At 48.6% G+C, this 16,767-nt stretch overlaps 1 protein-coding gene across 2 annotated transcripts in view; it reads right to left on the reverse strand.

Annotated features, from left to right (window-relative positions):
- Positions 1-9,312: 9,312 nt before the first annotated feature.
- Positions 9,313-16,767, reverse strand: part of PCGF3 (polycomb group ring finger 3) — a 50,070-nt gene continuing 42,615 nt past the window's right edge. Inside the window, exons 10-11 of one of the 2 annotated variants that reach the window (XM_053577704.1) lie at positions 13,051-13,131; positions 9,313-12,297 (exon numbers count right to left, since the gene is read on the reverse strand). In XM_053577704.1, the coding sequence (XP_053433679.1) occupies positions 12,250-12,297; positions 13,051-13,131 (129 nt within the window). In that variant the 3' untranslated portion in view covers positions 9,313-12,249. The other variant, XM_053577703.1, reaches the window with a different exon arrangement.

Consider the following 16,767-nt stretch of genomic DNA (forward strand, 5'->3'; position numbering starts at 1 on the left):
CAGCCAGGGTGCATGTGGCCAGCGCCCTAACCACTGAGCTACAGGCACCAAGCCCCAATTAGAGCTTTTCCATCACCCAGTTCTACCAGGCCCTGGGGGCCCAGGTCACACTGCTGCCCTAGCTCAGGTACCACCAGGGCATTCTTATCCTGGGAGGCCAGCCTCCTGTGCCCCCCACTGCAGCTCTGGACTCCACACCCTGCAGCAAATGCCTATCAATCTGCACTAAGGCCAAAGGAGCTGCTGGAGGAACCTGCTGGCTCTCTGACCTGGGACTAGTTCTCCCATTCTGACCTCAGCCCAGAGGACATCCCTCTGTCTCCCTTCAGGGGGGTCCTGCCATGTCCTTCCCACCCTAATCCACCCAGGATACTCAGTCACACCCCTAGGGGCTGTGGGGTCATAGAGTGGGTGAGAGAGATTGGGCTTACTACAACACAGCATGGGCAAGTGGGAATTTGTAGCCAAGATGCACAGTAGGTATCAGTGGAAGACACATCAGGATCAGAGAGATTCTAGCTGAAGACAGGCCAGGATGCCCAGGTGACAGCTGAGGGTGTTAAAGATGAGAAACCTGGTCAGGCGTAGAGGGTAATCAGATATCAAGGATGTGGGGTTCTTATTAAACTAACTTAGCAGAATTCTTTGCTAAAACTGGATTTTACAAGGAAGTACACAAATGGGCCTAACAGAAGACTCAGAAACTTGATGAAAGTTTGACCAAGCTAAGAATCATTGTCAGGGCCCTCTTCAGGAAGGTGGCCTGTCCAGGTCATCTGTGACCTTCCCAACTTTGCTGGCTGGGAACTCGCGGTGGAGATTCTCAGTGAGTAGGGTGCCAGCACCAAGGCTAGCGGGTTTGAGGCCAGCTCAGGGCCTGCTAAACGACAACTGCAACCAAAAAATAGCCGGGTATTGTGGCAGGTGCCTGTAGTCTCAGCTACTTGGGAGGCTGAGGCAAGAGGATCGCTTAAGCCCAAGAGTTTAAGGTTGCTGTGAACCGTGACACCAAGGCACTCTACTGAGGGTAACATAGTGAGACTCTATCTCAAAACAAACAAACAAACAAAACCCTGCTAAGCCTCAGTGGGCAGAAAAGCCACCTGTGCCCTGCCCTGACAGGGGACCCTCCAGAACCCTCCTGAATGCTGGGTGGGGCCTGAGGGGAAAGTTCTGTCTTCCAAGCACATGGGGCAGCATCTCCCTTTTCCTTGTTGAAAGAACACAAACTCTAGGCGGAGTACAGTCTGTAATCCTAACACGGTGGGAGGCCGAACCAGGAGGCTGGCTTGAGACCAGGAGTTCATGAGTTCAAGACCAGCCTGAATAAGAGCAAGACCCTGTCTCTACTAAAAACAGAAAAATAGAAAAATTAGCCTATAGTCACAGCTACTAAGAGGCTGAGATAGGAGGATCATTTGAGTTTGAGATTGCTCTGAGCTGAGCTGAGGCCATGGCACTTTAGCCTGGGTGACAGAGCAACATTATCTCAAAATAAATAAGAACCCAAATTGTAAAATAAAGAGGTTTATTCTGAGCTGAGTGTGTGCAACCATGGCCAGGAGAGCCACACCCAAGAAGCAAGTGAAATCACTGACTTGGGTTCCAATTTAATTTTAGTCATTTCAGGGAGACAGGAATTACAGGTAAAGTTATAAATCAATACATGGGAGGTATTGGTTTGGCCTGAAAAGGAGAACATCTGGAAGCAGGGCATTACGGATTATAGGTGGGTTTAAAGATTCTTTAATTTATAATTGGTTAAAGAAATGAAGTTTTGTCTAAAGGCTTGGAATGTTTTAACTTAAGGAAATTTGTTAATCAGAGATAAGCCACTAGATATATATCCAAACTCAAGTGATCTGTTGAGCAAATCGCTGACTTGTAGATATGTTTTAAGCTCTGTCAACCATGGCCTTAGGCCAGATACTGAGTTACAAAGGGTGTCTCCTGGAAGGGAGAGATATGATGAGGTGTGTCTGAACTCCCTTCTCATGGCCAGCAACTCAGCTTTGGGGTTTTCTGGGGTCCCATTGGCCAAGAGGGAGGGTCTCGTCAGTCAGATGTGGTGCTTAAGATTTTATTTATTTATTTATTAGTGTGTATGTGTGTGTGAGTCAGAGTCTTACTTTGTTGCCCTAGGTGGAGTGCTGTGGCGTCATCATAGCTCACAGCAACCTCAGGCTCTTGGGCTCAAGTGATTCTCTTGCCTCAGCCTCATAAGTAGCTAGGACTACAGGTGCCTGCCACAACACTTGGCTAGTTTTTTAGAGAGGAAGTCTCGCTCTGGGTCAGGCTGCTCTAGAACCTGTGAGCTTAGGCAATCCACCCACCTCAGCCTCCCAGAGTGTTAGGATTATAAGCATGAGCCACCATGTCCAGCCTACCTGGCTATTTTTTAGAGACAGGGTCTCATTCTTGCTCAAGCAATCCAACTGCCTCAGCCTCCCAGAGTGCTAGGATTATAAGTGTGGGCCACCCTGCCCAGCCTATTTATTGTTTTCTTTATTCCTTTTTGTCACCCAGGCTAGAGTGCATAGTTCACTGCAGTCTGAAACTGCTGGGCTCAAGTCTGTTTCAGCCTCCCAAACTGCTAGGATTATAGGCATGAGCCACTGCACCTGGCCAAGATTTTGTTTTAGTACCCACCTGGATCTGAAACTCAGTCTTTGGAGCCACTTCTGTGGTTTTGGTCACTACATCCTGCCCTCTAGTTTGGTTGCTCTTAAAGGGGTCTCCCAAATCCACCTACTTATCAGCCTTCATTCTTACCCCACAACTTAGCAGGTCTGGATCTCTCTCAGGCCTGAGCAGCAACCTGGCAGTTCTAGGTCACAACCCAGACAGGCTCCCCTCAGAACTTTGGCCAGTTGGCCTGTTAGCAACTGACAGGTCAGACCCAAGCCCACTTGGACCCATCTCTCACCCTCAGGTGATGGGGTGTTGAGGCCTCCAGGCAGACATATACCATTCACTTGAGCCCCTATGATATATGGTGCTCTGTTCTAGGCACTGAGGATAACTGAGGTCTTTAACCCAGAACTAATTTTTATAGCAATGGGAAACAGATAATATATATAAGTCACACGGTGATTTCTGCTTTGCAGAAAAATTGATCAGAGAAGGATGGTGAAGAGTTACCATTTCATGAGTGGTCAGGGGCCCCCTCTGTGAGGGTCATGGGCAGAGACCTGAAGGAGGTGGTAGCCCTGTAGGTGTCTGGTGGGACAGCATTCCAGGCAGAGGAAAAGCCATGCAAGATCCAGGAGGCAGAGCTGCCCTGCACCCTGCAGGGTGGTGACAATGCCCACCTGATGTGGCCTTGTCCAGGTGCTTGCTTGAGAACCACCCTGCCTCTTAGCAGAGTTTCCTTCCTTTCTGGACCTTTAACTGTGTTTGAACTAAGTAGAGCAGTTTTTTAGCTCCAGACGCTCCCAAGACATCCTCCACTCCCTATGCAGGCAGCAAGCCTCGAGGGGATGGCAAGGCTCTGCTTTCATTTCTTTCCCACCCTGCTCTCCAGCTACCTGCACCTGCTAAGCCACTTAGCCATCAAGGCTTTCAGAAGAGATTTTTTTTTTTTTTTTTTGGCCCGGGCTGGGTTTGAACCCACCACCTCCGGCATATGGGACCAGCACCCTACTCCCTGAGCCACAGGCACCGCCCTCAGAAGAGATTTTTAAAGGTCCAACAGTTAAGGACCACTTTGTCGAGCTGTGCTAATTGGCAGCTAGGCAAATGCTGCTGTCCACTAGGAAGCCAGAGGGTCTGGGCCATCTGCCCGCACAGCTTGAAAACGGCCCCACGCCTGTGGTCAGCGGGTTCGTGATCGGGTGGGAAAGCCGGGGAACTGTGGGTAAGAGTGTAGGGCCTACGACCCAAGAGCCAGGAGGGATGTGGGGCCGAACCCAGAGGCACGGCCAGGAGGACGAGCCAGGCGCTCGGGAGGGGACTCTCGGAACTACAAGCCCCAGCCCCGCCCCCGACCGGCGGAGCCAATCACCGAGTGCCAGAGCAGCCCTCCGAGATTGGCACTGAAAGGGCCACGTGGGAAGCCTAGCCAATCAGAGCCAGAGGGACGCCATTGCAGGGGGCTGAACCTGAGTGGGACTGGAGTTCGCCTGCCCCTTTCCCCAGGGCAGCTCATTTCCCACGTGGTCAGGCCCTCACCTCCTGGCCCGACCGCGACGTGTGTGCGGGTCTCACACGCCAGAATCTTCTCACGGGGCCCTACCTGCCCCCTCGCCCACCCCATACCTTCCGCAGGCTCCGCCGGCCTCGCTCCTCTCTCATCCCCCGCCCTGCCGGCCGCGCCCTACTGCTGGCCGCGTGGGGGCTTTGCCCCCTGTCGGGTTCTCACCTGTGGGCCGGTTCCAGTCCAGCCCCCACCTCAGCCACAGCCCGGCTCGTGAAGGCTTGGAGCAAGCCGCTCCCTGGCCTTCTGCCCTACGGGCCCGGGCGCCGGCCCGCGTCAAACCTGCGGACGCGGCGGGAGCAAAGCCGCGCTGGAGGTCGGGCGACTCACCCCATTCCAGACAGACAGGCTTTGCTGGGCTTCCCCTTGAAAGGCAAAGAAACTAAGCTGTGTAAAGTAACAGAAAGAGTTTATTCTGAGCCGTCTGAGGACCGTGTCTTCTTTCGGGGGTTATAATGTAGTTTGATACATTCCAGGGAGACGGGATTACAGGAGAGTCCTAAAGCAAGATGGGAAGGTGCACATGGCCCCAAAAGCCAAGACGTCTGTTGGGCGGGGGGCTTGCAGGTTATAGGTGGGTTTAATGACTCTTTGATTTGTAATTGGTTAAAGAAATGAAGGTTTGTCCAAACAAAGGCTTGGCATGCTTTAAGGGAGTCTTAATCAGGGACAAACCACCAGATGAATGCCAGGCTCAAATGATCTGTCATGTAAATTGAGGAAATGCAGATTTGTCTTTGGTAGCCTTAGCCTGATAAAAGAGTCACAAAGGACGTCTGCAGAAGGGGGAGGCGGGTAATGGTGAAGGGGTCTGACCTCCTTTCTCATAGCCAGCAGAGTTCCCGTGGCGCAGAGGGAGTCTAGTCTGCCAGCCTTTTGGGAAGCCTTAAAATTTCATTTTAGTTCACAACGGGAGACCCTAAGGACAGGACCTGTCCCCTCCTTCCACTGCCCCACCCAGAGTGTCTCCCTCATGGGTGTCCACCAACATCACCTGTGGAACAGGCCAGAGAGGAGAGCATGAGATCAGCAGCAGTGGGATGTGCTGGGTATGGCAGCAGTTTAGGACCTCCATGGGCCCAGGGAGCCTTCCATTCAGGGGCCTACTGCTGCTTCTTGTGTCTCACCCCAGGCTGCATATAGGGGGTCTGACTCACTGTGCTGGGAATCCCAGTGTGGACCAAAGTGCTGTCTGGCGACCGTCCCCACCCAGGAGCCCTGTCTGGAGACCATCCCCCAAGAGCCAGGACTGTCTAGGCACTGTCCCTCCTTTAGAGGCCTTGTCTGGGTACTGTCCTTTCAGGCAGTCCTAATTGTCAGGGGCCATCCACCTTCAGGAGTCCTGTCGGAAACCACCTGTCTTGCTACCAGAATGCCTTACTGTTGGGGGACCATCCCCTCTCTGAAGCCATGACTTCTGGGGATCAGACACTTTCTTGTTTCAAAAGACTTAAATAAAAATGTGCTTAATGAGCCAACATTGTTTTCATGGTAGAATAATACATTTGAAAAACCACAGAAAGTTGGAGACCATCATCCATTAGAGCATGGCACCCCTCTGCAAGCTGTAAAAGGGAGGGTTTGGGCAGTTGTTGTTCTCGAGTTTGCACAGAATACCCTGAGCCTTGCATGCCCACACAAGGGGGCAAAAGACATCACAAACACAACCAGCGAACCTCAGGCCCACTGTTTATGCTAGCACAATCACTTGTATTCCTGTAATCACAACTGGGCATTGTCATTTTGCCTTAGAAAGGTAAGGGCATATTTTGTTGTCAACACACAGGCATCCCTGCCCCAAGTGGGTCTAAGCCTCCTCAGGAGGACCTTAGTGCACCTGATGTTTTTTCTCCCTAGAACAGAGACATTTGTCCCCAGCCATATTTAGTAGATGCTGAGGGTCCTCGAGCTGTGGAACACCCAGATGCTGGTCTAGTCACAAAGACACCTACTTTCCTATCCTCCTGCCACTGTTTGGCCTCCAAATGATCACAGTTGCGTCTGCGACAACACCAGTGATTAGAATGGTATTCTTACCTTGTGTGTGGGGAAAAAAGAAACCACTCACCAGAGAGGCCACCCCTGCAAGACCCTGAGAGCTGCTGCAGACAGGCTGGCTCTGCGTTAGCCTGAAGGTGAGGCAGAACTGGTTAGGACAACTCTTCCCCCAGAGTAGCACTTCCTGGGGTAGGAGGCAGCCTTAAGGTATAGGGCCTCCACCAGGGCCTCCACCTGTTGATATGTATGGACTAAACTGTGGGGATTTGAGGGCCTACCACTCCCTCATGACATTTGTTAAAGTGGAATAATTGCTCCCAGCATACAGGCACATGTCTGGTACACAGCCAAAAAGAGCCAAAGAGACGCCATTGCGGGGGGGGGGCACAGTCACAATGTGGACTCCACCTAACAAATGCAAACAATGCAACCTAATCCTCTGCACCTTTATATTAATCTGAAAAAAAAAAAAAAGGAATAACCGACTTTCTTTTTTTTTTTGGCTGGGGCTGGGTTTGAACCCACCACCTCCGGTATATGGGGCCAGCATCCTACTCCTTGAGCCACAGGAGCTGCCCCTGGAATAACTGACTTTCTAAATACAAGTAAAAATAAACTTTGTCAGTTTTTTTTTTTTTTTTTTGTGGAGACAGAGTCTCACTTTATGGCCCTTGATAGAGTGCCATGGCATCACACAGCTCACAGCAACCTCCAACTCCTGGGCTTAAGCGATTCTCTTGCCTCAGCCTCCCAAGTAGCTGGGACTACAGGCACCTGCCACAACGTCCGGCTATTTTTTGGTTGCAGTTCAGCCAGGGCCGGGTTTGAACCTGCCACCCTCGGTATATGGGGCCGGTGCCTTACCGACTGAGCCACAGGCGCCGCCCAGTTTTTTGTTTTTTCTCCGGGGCTAGGTTTGAACCCGCCACCTCCGGCATATGGGACCGGCGCTCTACTCCTTGAGCCACAGGTGCTGCCCCCACTTTGTCAGTTTCTTAAAACTAAACTTATTTTTTAAATTTACTGATCTCAGGGCCATGAAAAAATTTTGGCCACAATATCCTCCTTTCCTTTCTCAGGTTTTTAAAATTGTTTTATATTGCTTAACCCAGGCGTCCTCAAACTTTTTAAACAGAGGGCCAGTTCACTGTCCCTCAGACCATTGGAGGGCCAGACTATAGTTAAAAAAAAAAACAAAACAAAACTATGAACAAATTCCTATGCACACTGCACATATCTTATTTTGAAGTAAAAAAACAAAACAGGAACAAATACAATCACACTGCTTCATGTGGCCCGCGGGCCGCAGTTTGAGGACCCCAAACTAACCTTTACCAATGGTAAGTTTTGCGTTGGTGCCTGTTGCTCAAGCGGCAAAGGCGCCAGCCACATACACCTGAGCTGGTGGGTTCGAGTCCAGCCCGGGCCTGCCAAACGACGACAGCTGCAACCAAAAAAATAGCTGGGCATTGTGGGGGGTGCCTGTAGTCCCAGCTACTTGGGAGGCTGAGGCAGGAGAGTCGCTTGAGCCCAGGAGTTGGAGGTTGCTGTGAGCTATGATGCCACAGCACTTCACCCAGGGTTGACAGCTTGAGGCTCTGTCTCAAAAAAAAAAAAAGGAAATTTCTAACACAGGGAGATAGGACATTCTTTTGTCTTTTTCAACAGTATTTTTGCTGGCACATCAGGCTCCAAACTGAAGCAAATCCTTTCTGCAAAGAGACCAACCACACTTACTTTACAGTTTCTGCCAGAACTCTGGTATCAGACACTGGAACATTTTAATGAAGTTTTGCACCTGGTGACAATTTATAAATGTACATAGAACAAGTCAAGAAGGTGGTTACTACAGGAGGGAACAGCATGCTCATGCATGCACTTTGTATGTGGACATGTGTGAACATGTGTGAATGTACATGTGTGGCGAGTGTGTACTCATGTGGTAAGGCTCAGCACCCATGGTATTTTTCATTATGTGGTACTATCCTAAGAAATCACCTGTCTTATGCTTGTACAACTATTTTATATCATAAATTTCCAGCCTGAAGGATTTTTTTCTTTTGCTTTTATTACAAGCATATAATATTAATTGGCAAAACACTGAATACAAGCTTCACTATCATAAAATCAAAACATTTAAGCAATATTCCAAAAAAGAGATTTTAGACAAAAACTAGCCACCAATAGTACAAAAATTACACACCAACACAAAGCAATATAAAAAATGTAAACTTTCAAATTAAACGGTCAAAAATATGTATCTGCACCACCATTTCCACAAACCGGGGCAGCGTTCATCTGTCTGCCCCACACCGATGATAAAGGCTTAGTGTCCCTTAACCCGACATTACTTTCTCATGTTTCTGACACCCAATTATGCCACTGATATTGACACTAACCCTAAAGCTACACACACCTTGGGGGCTGGAGCTCCAGTGCCTTCCTGATGAACTGCTCACTGGAGAGGAAAGGGCCCTGCTCAACTGTCCCCACACGCAGCCTCAAGGCTCCAGAGGCTGGCTGCTCACACCCCATTCCCTGCAGGCAGGGGACACATCTGTAAATATTACGGCATAATCTGAATGATCTCCTAATCTACTTATCTCAGTTTATTTACTTAGTTTATTAAAAATCAAGGCAGAGAAATACATTTATTTATCACCTTAAGGTCATGTGTGATGTGGTGGAGCTCAGATGATTTCCTGAGGAAACAGAGGAATCTGATCGTTTGTGATTTAGCTATCTACGCTAAATTTATTTTCAATATTTGAGAGCACATTAAATATTCACGCACAATGTAGAAACCAGCTGGCTCATTTCTAGAGCATTTAATCCAATGCCACATTCCAAACCACTGTAAAATGCCTTCCTGTGTGCTCTAAGGAAAAAACCAAGTGAATCTCCAAAGACTGGGGATGCTGTGAGCAGGCTCAGAGGCCGACCACAATGAGGGCTCGAACCCTCATTGGTGATGCCCTCTGTCCCATCAGGTGGCCCACAGGTTGGCTCCCCACCTACCTGCTGCCTGCCCAGAGTGGCTGTAAATACTGCGGCTTCTCTCTCTTAACATGTGCCCTCCCAGTAATAGCATTCTTACAACGACAATGAAAAAGGAGAATCCAAATAGCTGAATGCACGTATTTTGAAATTCTACCTGTATTCCCTTTCAATTTAGCAGAGTAAAATGCTACATTATAATTTAAACAGATGTCTAATAAATGCATGTTGGAACCTATTGCACAAAAGCATAAAAGATGCTTGTCATCCATATAAAACAAAACATACAAATTAAAAGCTACTCAAAATAAAACGAAGCTTGCAAAACATCTCACAATTTCATTTTATATGCCTGTAAATAAAGCTGGATCACTGAAACCAAACAACTGGATGGGAAAATATGATAGAAGGCATAAAATAGAATAAATAATTTTATAAAGTTATGTTTTCTTTTTCAACCCCCCAAATCTTAAATTTATTATTATATATTCTATTTGACTTTTTTATTTTCATGAAAACGGTGTCAAGTGAGACCACATTCTGGACAATTAGGCCCATTCTATTGAAAATGATGCCTAAGGTAATTTAACAGCATTTGTTTCACCAGCATAAATAGTTGTGAAAACTACTTCACAGTAACACCATCTGTTAAACAACTTAACAGGATCCAGTCATTAACTGATCCTGGCTTTCATGCTGGAAAAAATAAAATTCAGCCTTTGATGTTAAATGAGAGCTTGACAGAAATGAAATGAGACCGCTGGAAGCTTCTCATAATGACGGAGGCTCATTATGCTCCTGTCTCTGAACCACATAAGGCTATGAAGTCAGACCAAAGAGGCAGAAGGTCACCAAGGAAATTGTCCTGCAGTGAGACAGTCTGCATGATGAAATCTTAGAAAAATAGGTACTTTTGCTGCTGAGGTTTTATCAGGTTAACACAATTACAAAAGCAGGGTCACAACCAGCTGGAGACGTTGATACTGGCTTCAATTTATCCCTATCTCTCTGTATATTTAAATGTATCAACTTAGCACCATAGCAAAGTCAAGTGATTTCAAAGATAGCTACAAAGTTACAAATATATATTATGAGATTATTACAGTGATACTAAATTTAATCTGGACTGTGAATTAATTTTATCTGAATTTGGAGGCTTATAACTGTTTAAATCCTTCCTTAATTTTACCACATAGGAAAATACCTAAATTCTAACGTTACTCTTAGAACTGCACTGTGATGATATGGTTTTGCAGAATGCTTCAGCAGTATGTATATTTTGAGGTAGACAGGTAATATTTACTCATACACATCTACTCACAAACCCTTGCAGAACCCTAAAACATGATTTGTATGAACAGCAAGCTTAGGTAACTGAATAATCCAAACAGTCCTGGGAGTTATGGTTTTAAATAAAGAAGTGAATTTTGACCAATTCCTAACAAAGAATTTGCTTTTATGTGTTAAAAAGGCCTCACACAATACAAAGCACATGGACAGAATAAACCCAAATGTTCGTTTTCTCATCCCTGCGGCTGGGTCTTCGGGAGCTGGCTCTGACACCCCACATCTAACGGGAGACAGAAGAGAACAAACAACTGTGTGTTGATGAGACGAACATAACTTCCAAAGAAAATATAAGAAAAAATTCTTGTCTCTAAGGTGAAATACTTCATGGAAACCTGGCTGGTGGCCAGTTAACACTGGGGCCTGGAAGGTGGGAGGGAGGAAGGAGGCTCAATATCCAGCAAGAAACCAATAGGAATATTTTAGTGGAGATTACAATGAAGGCTGCTCCAGAAAAATGGCTCCTTTCTCCTCATTCTTGCCTTTCTACACTCCAAGTTACTGTTTTAAGGGAAAAAATGTTCATGTGCTGCAAAGAGGTCATTCCCTAATTTGACAAAAATACTAAGTCTGTGAGGAGAGGGGCTGACAGGGGCTGCCCTCTGACCCCCTAGCCTGCCTGCCCTGCCCACAAGTTCAAATGCCTTCTACTAACAACTGCCACGGTCTGTAAGCTACTTCCACCAACAGGGCGAGGGTGGAGAGAGAACCATGGAAACGACTCATCTGCAGTGAGCATGGTGCACGGCGTGCACAATCCTGATGCTGTTACCAGCACACTGTCCCCGGGCACCAGATACCCCAAGCTTCATCTGATGGGCCTTGCAGGAAGGAGCCACCACAGACACCACTACTTTTCTCTTAGGCAAAATGAAAATGGGAAAGAGTAAGTAGGAAATCAACAATTTGTGCCCTTTTTAATAAGTACTTTTTAAAAACAAGAATTGTTTTGCAAACCAAACTTGAGTTGGTCAAACTGCCTGTGGTATACCCCATGTGTCAGAAATCGCCAGGCGTGGTGACCCCCTACCCCCTGTTTGGCTGTGGTTGAGTGTCTGTCCCACAGAGCCCACACACTGACTGGCCCACAGTGCCAAACAACATAAAGGTGATGACTTCGCGGCTGTGGCCTTTGTTGTGTTTTATAAGGTGAAAATTAAATATTGTGGTTAAATCATGGTATTAATGGAAACTTCTTTTGGTATGCTTTTAAATTAAACTTTTATATATCTTTTAAGTCTTTAGGAAGCCAAAGGCAACATAAATATCATCATTCACCATGAAATGATATTTTTTCAATAACTTAGGAAGGATTCCATAAAAGCACAAGTATTTTTGAGGCTTATCATAAAATCTAATTCACAAACTAAACTGAAATGAACTCAGATTTTCAAGACCTGGAAAGCAAGCAAAAGTGATCTGTGTCAAGGTGACTTTCAAACCAGGCCGCGCTACAGCTGTTACACCGGTTGTGAATCTGAAGCAAACAGAAGCGCATTACTTGGCTACATGCCACTGTGAAGTGTTTTCATCCTCTGTAAACGTGGTGCTGGTAGTTGTCTCGTTGAGTGTGAATTCTCTCATACAAAAGTTATAAATATTCTCTATTCAGAAGTCTGGTCCACACAACACTCAGAGGCAACATTCTGATGTGCATGGCTGTGAAGACCTCACGCAGGACACCTGGGGGTGCAAGGGCTGAGTCTGGTGCCTCACAGCAAGTCCATCTTGGGTCTGTAGTGCAGCAGCAGGGGTGCTTTCTGCAAGACACAAGAGCATGGGGAGCTCCTGAGCAAGCAGGGATAGATTTGCCAGCCCACGGTAGGCAGGAGAGGGAGGTGCTCGGCCACAAGCCCCGAGCAGGGTTTGGTCCTGGGTGATGTGGAGTCAGGACAGGGAGAGGCCAGAGGAATTTACCTGGGGCCCACTGCCCTCCCTGGAAGCCCAGGACACCCAGGCTGTGTTACGGCCCCTCCTGGGCATCCTCCACCATGCGCCTGGCCTCCCTGAGGGGCGGGTGGGTGGCAGAACTGGGCCCTGGTGGGGGCCCTGCCTGGACTGCAGGGCCGACAACTTCAGAAAGATTGAAGCTGCGTTTTATAGCATCAAGGCTGAATCATCCCTTTCAAGTTCTTGGAGAAAAGGGAAGCATAGGCTGGGCACAGTGGCTCATGCCTATAATCCTAGCACTCTGGAAAGTAGGTGGATTGCCTGAGCTCAGGAGTTCCAGACCAGCCTAAGCCAGAGCGAGACCTGGTCAATAACAAAAAAAAAAAAAAAAGATGGGTGTTGTGGCGGGTGCCTGTAGTCCCACCTACTTGGGAGGCTGAAGTAAGAGAATCGCTTGAGCTCAAGAGTTTGAGGTTGCTATGAGTTGTGATGCCACAGCACTCCACTGAGGGTGACAGTAGAAAAAAAAAGAAGAAGAAGAAAAGAGAAGCACAGAAGGGTAACTGCTGCTCGTAACAGACTCTGAAAATGACATCAGACTCTTACAAAGTGGCACATCTCACCTTGAATCTCCACCTCGTGACAACCACGAACTTGAGTGTGTGGTCCTTGCCCAGAATCTCCTCATTGCATAAGATGTCCAGCTGGTGGGAGAAGAAGCTTGATTAGGGAACCGGCCATGCCTAGCACACTCAGCCTCTGCTCATGGCTGGTCTGGGTGTAAGGATAAAGCCTCTGTGCATCTTTGAGACATGGCCCTGACACATCAAAGTGGACTTTGCTTGACCCATTCATTTTCCCTTTTGCCTCACGCCAAAAAGCAGATCTGTGGTGACACGAGTGAGGCATGTGGCCTGCTCAGACCAGGCACTGCCAGTCTTGGGTTTGGAGGGGCAGGCCCAGCTGCCAGCACCTGGCAGAGAATGAGCTACGCACGGTGCATCCAAGCTGCATGCCCTCCCTGGGCCCTGCTTTTGCAGACGGGCCACACCCCTTTCCATGTCCCGGGGCCCCCTGTCTGCCACATAAGCAGCACTAAAACCAGGGAGAGGCGGTTTGCAGGGAAACCACCAGCCTCAAGAGCCTCATGGGTTGTGACAGGTTCCAGCAACTCCAGACCTGGCTCCCTTGCCACAGAGGGCCCCGGAGATCCCACAATGGATGCTGGGAGCCTGGCCCACTCTCACCACACTGGGGTTGGGTCCAGCTAACTCCACCAGGCCACTCTGTGTGCAGCTGCAGCCCCAGCTCTAGCCCAAACCATCTCTCTCATAACAGCAGAGATGGTTCCCCCTCTTAAATTAAATAGACTTGGCTTGGTGCTCAAGCCAATTAGCTCATAGTAGGGTGCTGGCCACATACACCAAAGCTGGTGGGTTCGAGCCTGGCCTGGGCCTGCTAACCAACAGTGACAACTACAACCAAAAAATAGCTGGGCGTTGTGGTGGGTGCCTGTAGTCCTAGTTACTCAGGGAGGCTGAGGCAAGAGAATCGCTTAAGCTGAAGAGTTTGAGCTTACTGTGAGCTGTGATGCAACGGCACTCTACCAAGGGCAACATACTGAGACTCTGTCTCAAACAAACAAAAAAAAAAAAAAACAAAAAAACCCAACAACAAAAAAAATTAAATAGACTTTATTTTTTGACAGCAGTTTTAGGTTCACAGCTCAATTGAGAGGTCAGAGTGCTCTGTAGCTCTGCCCCCATTACTGACCCCCTCCCAAAGTAGTCTCTATTCACACCAGCATCACCAGAGTCTACAGCTGACACGGGGCTCAGTCCTGGGGCTGCACAAACATTTGATGTGAGTCCAGGGTCACAGTGTCACCATTCACCTGCCCTCCCCTGACTCCTGGCAACTGCTATTCTTTTACTATCTCCACGGTTTTGCATTTTCCAGAATGTCATGTAGTTGGAATTGCATGGTCTGTTGACTTTTCCAGTTGGCAACTTTGCTTACAAGATGAAATTAAATTTCCTTTACGTCTCTGCACAGCTTCATGGCTCATTTCTTTTCAGTGTTGCTAATATTCCATTGCCTGGATATGCCAGAGTTTGTCCATTTGCCCACCGAAGGGCACCTTGGCTGCATCCAGGTTTTGGCCATTATGAGTCCAGCAGCTGTAAACAGCCATGTGCAGGCAACTAGCAAAGAGCCTGTTGTATGGCAGGAAACCACCAGCTGTGCTCCAGAGGGCTGTGTGTTTCTGCAGGCGCTGTTGGTATGCTGGAGTTTGGTGTCCCATTGTTTTCACTTGCATCTCCCCAATGGCATATGATACTGACCCAGACTGTCCTTCAAACTTCTCTCTCAGGGTACAGGGAGGAGAGTCCTCCACCTTTGGGAAGCACCAGGCAGGGACCAACTCAGGCCAGCTCTGAAAGGCTCAGCCATCTCATGGATGTTGCCAGTGAGGCACAAGACCAATGAAAGTGAGGGGTTAGCACTAGAGACCGCCTTGCAGGCTGCCCTAGAAAGTGGCCTGTGCCTCTGTTGCCAGCGGTCTTCCCTGCCAGTGGCGTTGAGTCCACACATATTGGCTGCGAGCTCCTCCACTGCAGGCTCAGTGGCCCCTAATGGGGCTAGTGTCCTTGTCCTTAAGTCTCAGGGACCTCGTTCCTCAGTGCTTAGACCCCATTGTACCTGGGCTCTGAGATGCCAGTTGAACCCCTCCTGTGAAGGCAGAGGCCCAGGGCTAATCACCAGTGTGGGAGATCTCACAGCCTTCCTTCTTACGGCTTCTGTGGAGGAAAGGTCCTCATGCCTGGATCACCAGCCTCTCCCTAGGCCACCCCTCATTTCGTGCCCCCAAAATGAGCTTGAGCACCTCCACCTTCATAGAAAGGTAAATGCTCCACTGGCTCTTTTAGCCCCCTGATGCCGCCCTCAAAATCCGGCACAAGCCCCCTCCTGTCTCTTCTCTGCTTCATGCACTATTCGGACTCTCTAAGGGCTGCAGGCCCTGAGCTCACTTCTCTGGCTTGTGCACCAGACACCAGACACCACCCTGAGCTCCCAAACCCTCCTGCTGTGTGCAGCCCCAGCTGAGTCCACCAGTGCCTTCTTGGACTTTCTCCTTGTCAGTCTCTTGGGGCTGTCGTGGACACTGCCACAAACTGGGCTGCTGCAAACAATGGACATCCGCAGTTCCTCAGATCAGGGCCCAACAGAAGTCTGAAATCTGGGTACCCACAAGCTGCTCAGAGCTCCAGGTCAGTGCCGCAGTGGATTCTGTGCTTGACAGAGAGGACGTCCTTAAATTCCTCACAGCTCTGGAGGCCAGATGTGCAGGAAGGGAGGCTGTGGACCATCCTGTTGTGTCCCCGTGGAGCCCTCACTACCACCTTCCACAGGAGCCGCACTTGGGACCTGGGTTTGGGGGATGTGTCCAGGGCAGACAGGGAGGATCTTCCCGCCTCTTTGGCTCTGGGCTGGCTCCTCCTCTGGGCTGCGTCTTCCAGCCCCTGCCTCTGAGCCTGTGCTACGAGTCCCCCTCTGCTTTACTTAAAGGGCTTGTTGTTGGATTTAGGGTCTAACCGGATAATTCAGGATTATTTCACTTAAAAGATCCTTAATTAAATCTGCAAAGATCATTTTTCCAAATAAAACTCCATTCGCAGTCAGGATGTGAGCTTCTTTCTCAGCCACTGCTGTGCCCACTGCTTGCACCAGAGCACATCGAATCCGCCTCCTTCTCCACCTTGCCTGCTTCTGCCATGGCTGCCTCTCCTGCTTCCATGCCTGCACCCTACAACCCATTCCCCAGACCTGAGGGGGGTCTCTGCAACTGCACCCCCAGCCCCGCACCCTCCTATAGCACCAGTACCTTTCTGGTCAGTGCAGAGCCAGTCCTGTGCTGGCCACAGCTCCTGGCCAGTGTCAGTGATGTGGGCACCCCATAGGTACCAGGTCTTACTGTATTCTCAGTATTTGTCACAACTTGAAAGTGCCCTTCCTATCCCACCACCATCTGTTTATTCACCCATCCATCCCTCAACCCACTCACTGACCATCCATTTGCAAAATTAAAGAACAAAAGAATCCCTCAAAAATAAACAAATAAAAAAAGAATCCCTTTTTAGGAGGAAAATCCTGAACCTCCTCTATCAACTATGGGCCTCAGGCTCTCAGTCTTCCCACAGTCCCCACTGTCTCCTGCTACCTGGGGAAGGGGATAGACAAAACAAATTGAGATTTTTCTCTGATTAAAATCTCCAAAGTTGCTAAAAGTAAATACCAAAGTATTTTAGAAGTATCACTTTTACAAAGAAGAAATAACT

The sequence above is a fragment of the Nycticebus coucang genome, chromosome 23 (assembly GCF_027406575.1).
Source record: "Nycticebus coucang isolate mNycCou1 chromosome 23, mNycCou1.pri, whole genome shotgun sequence".
NCBI lineage: Eukaryota > Metazoa > Chordata > Mammalia > Primates > Lorisidae > Nycticebus > Nycticebus coucang.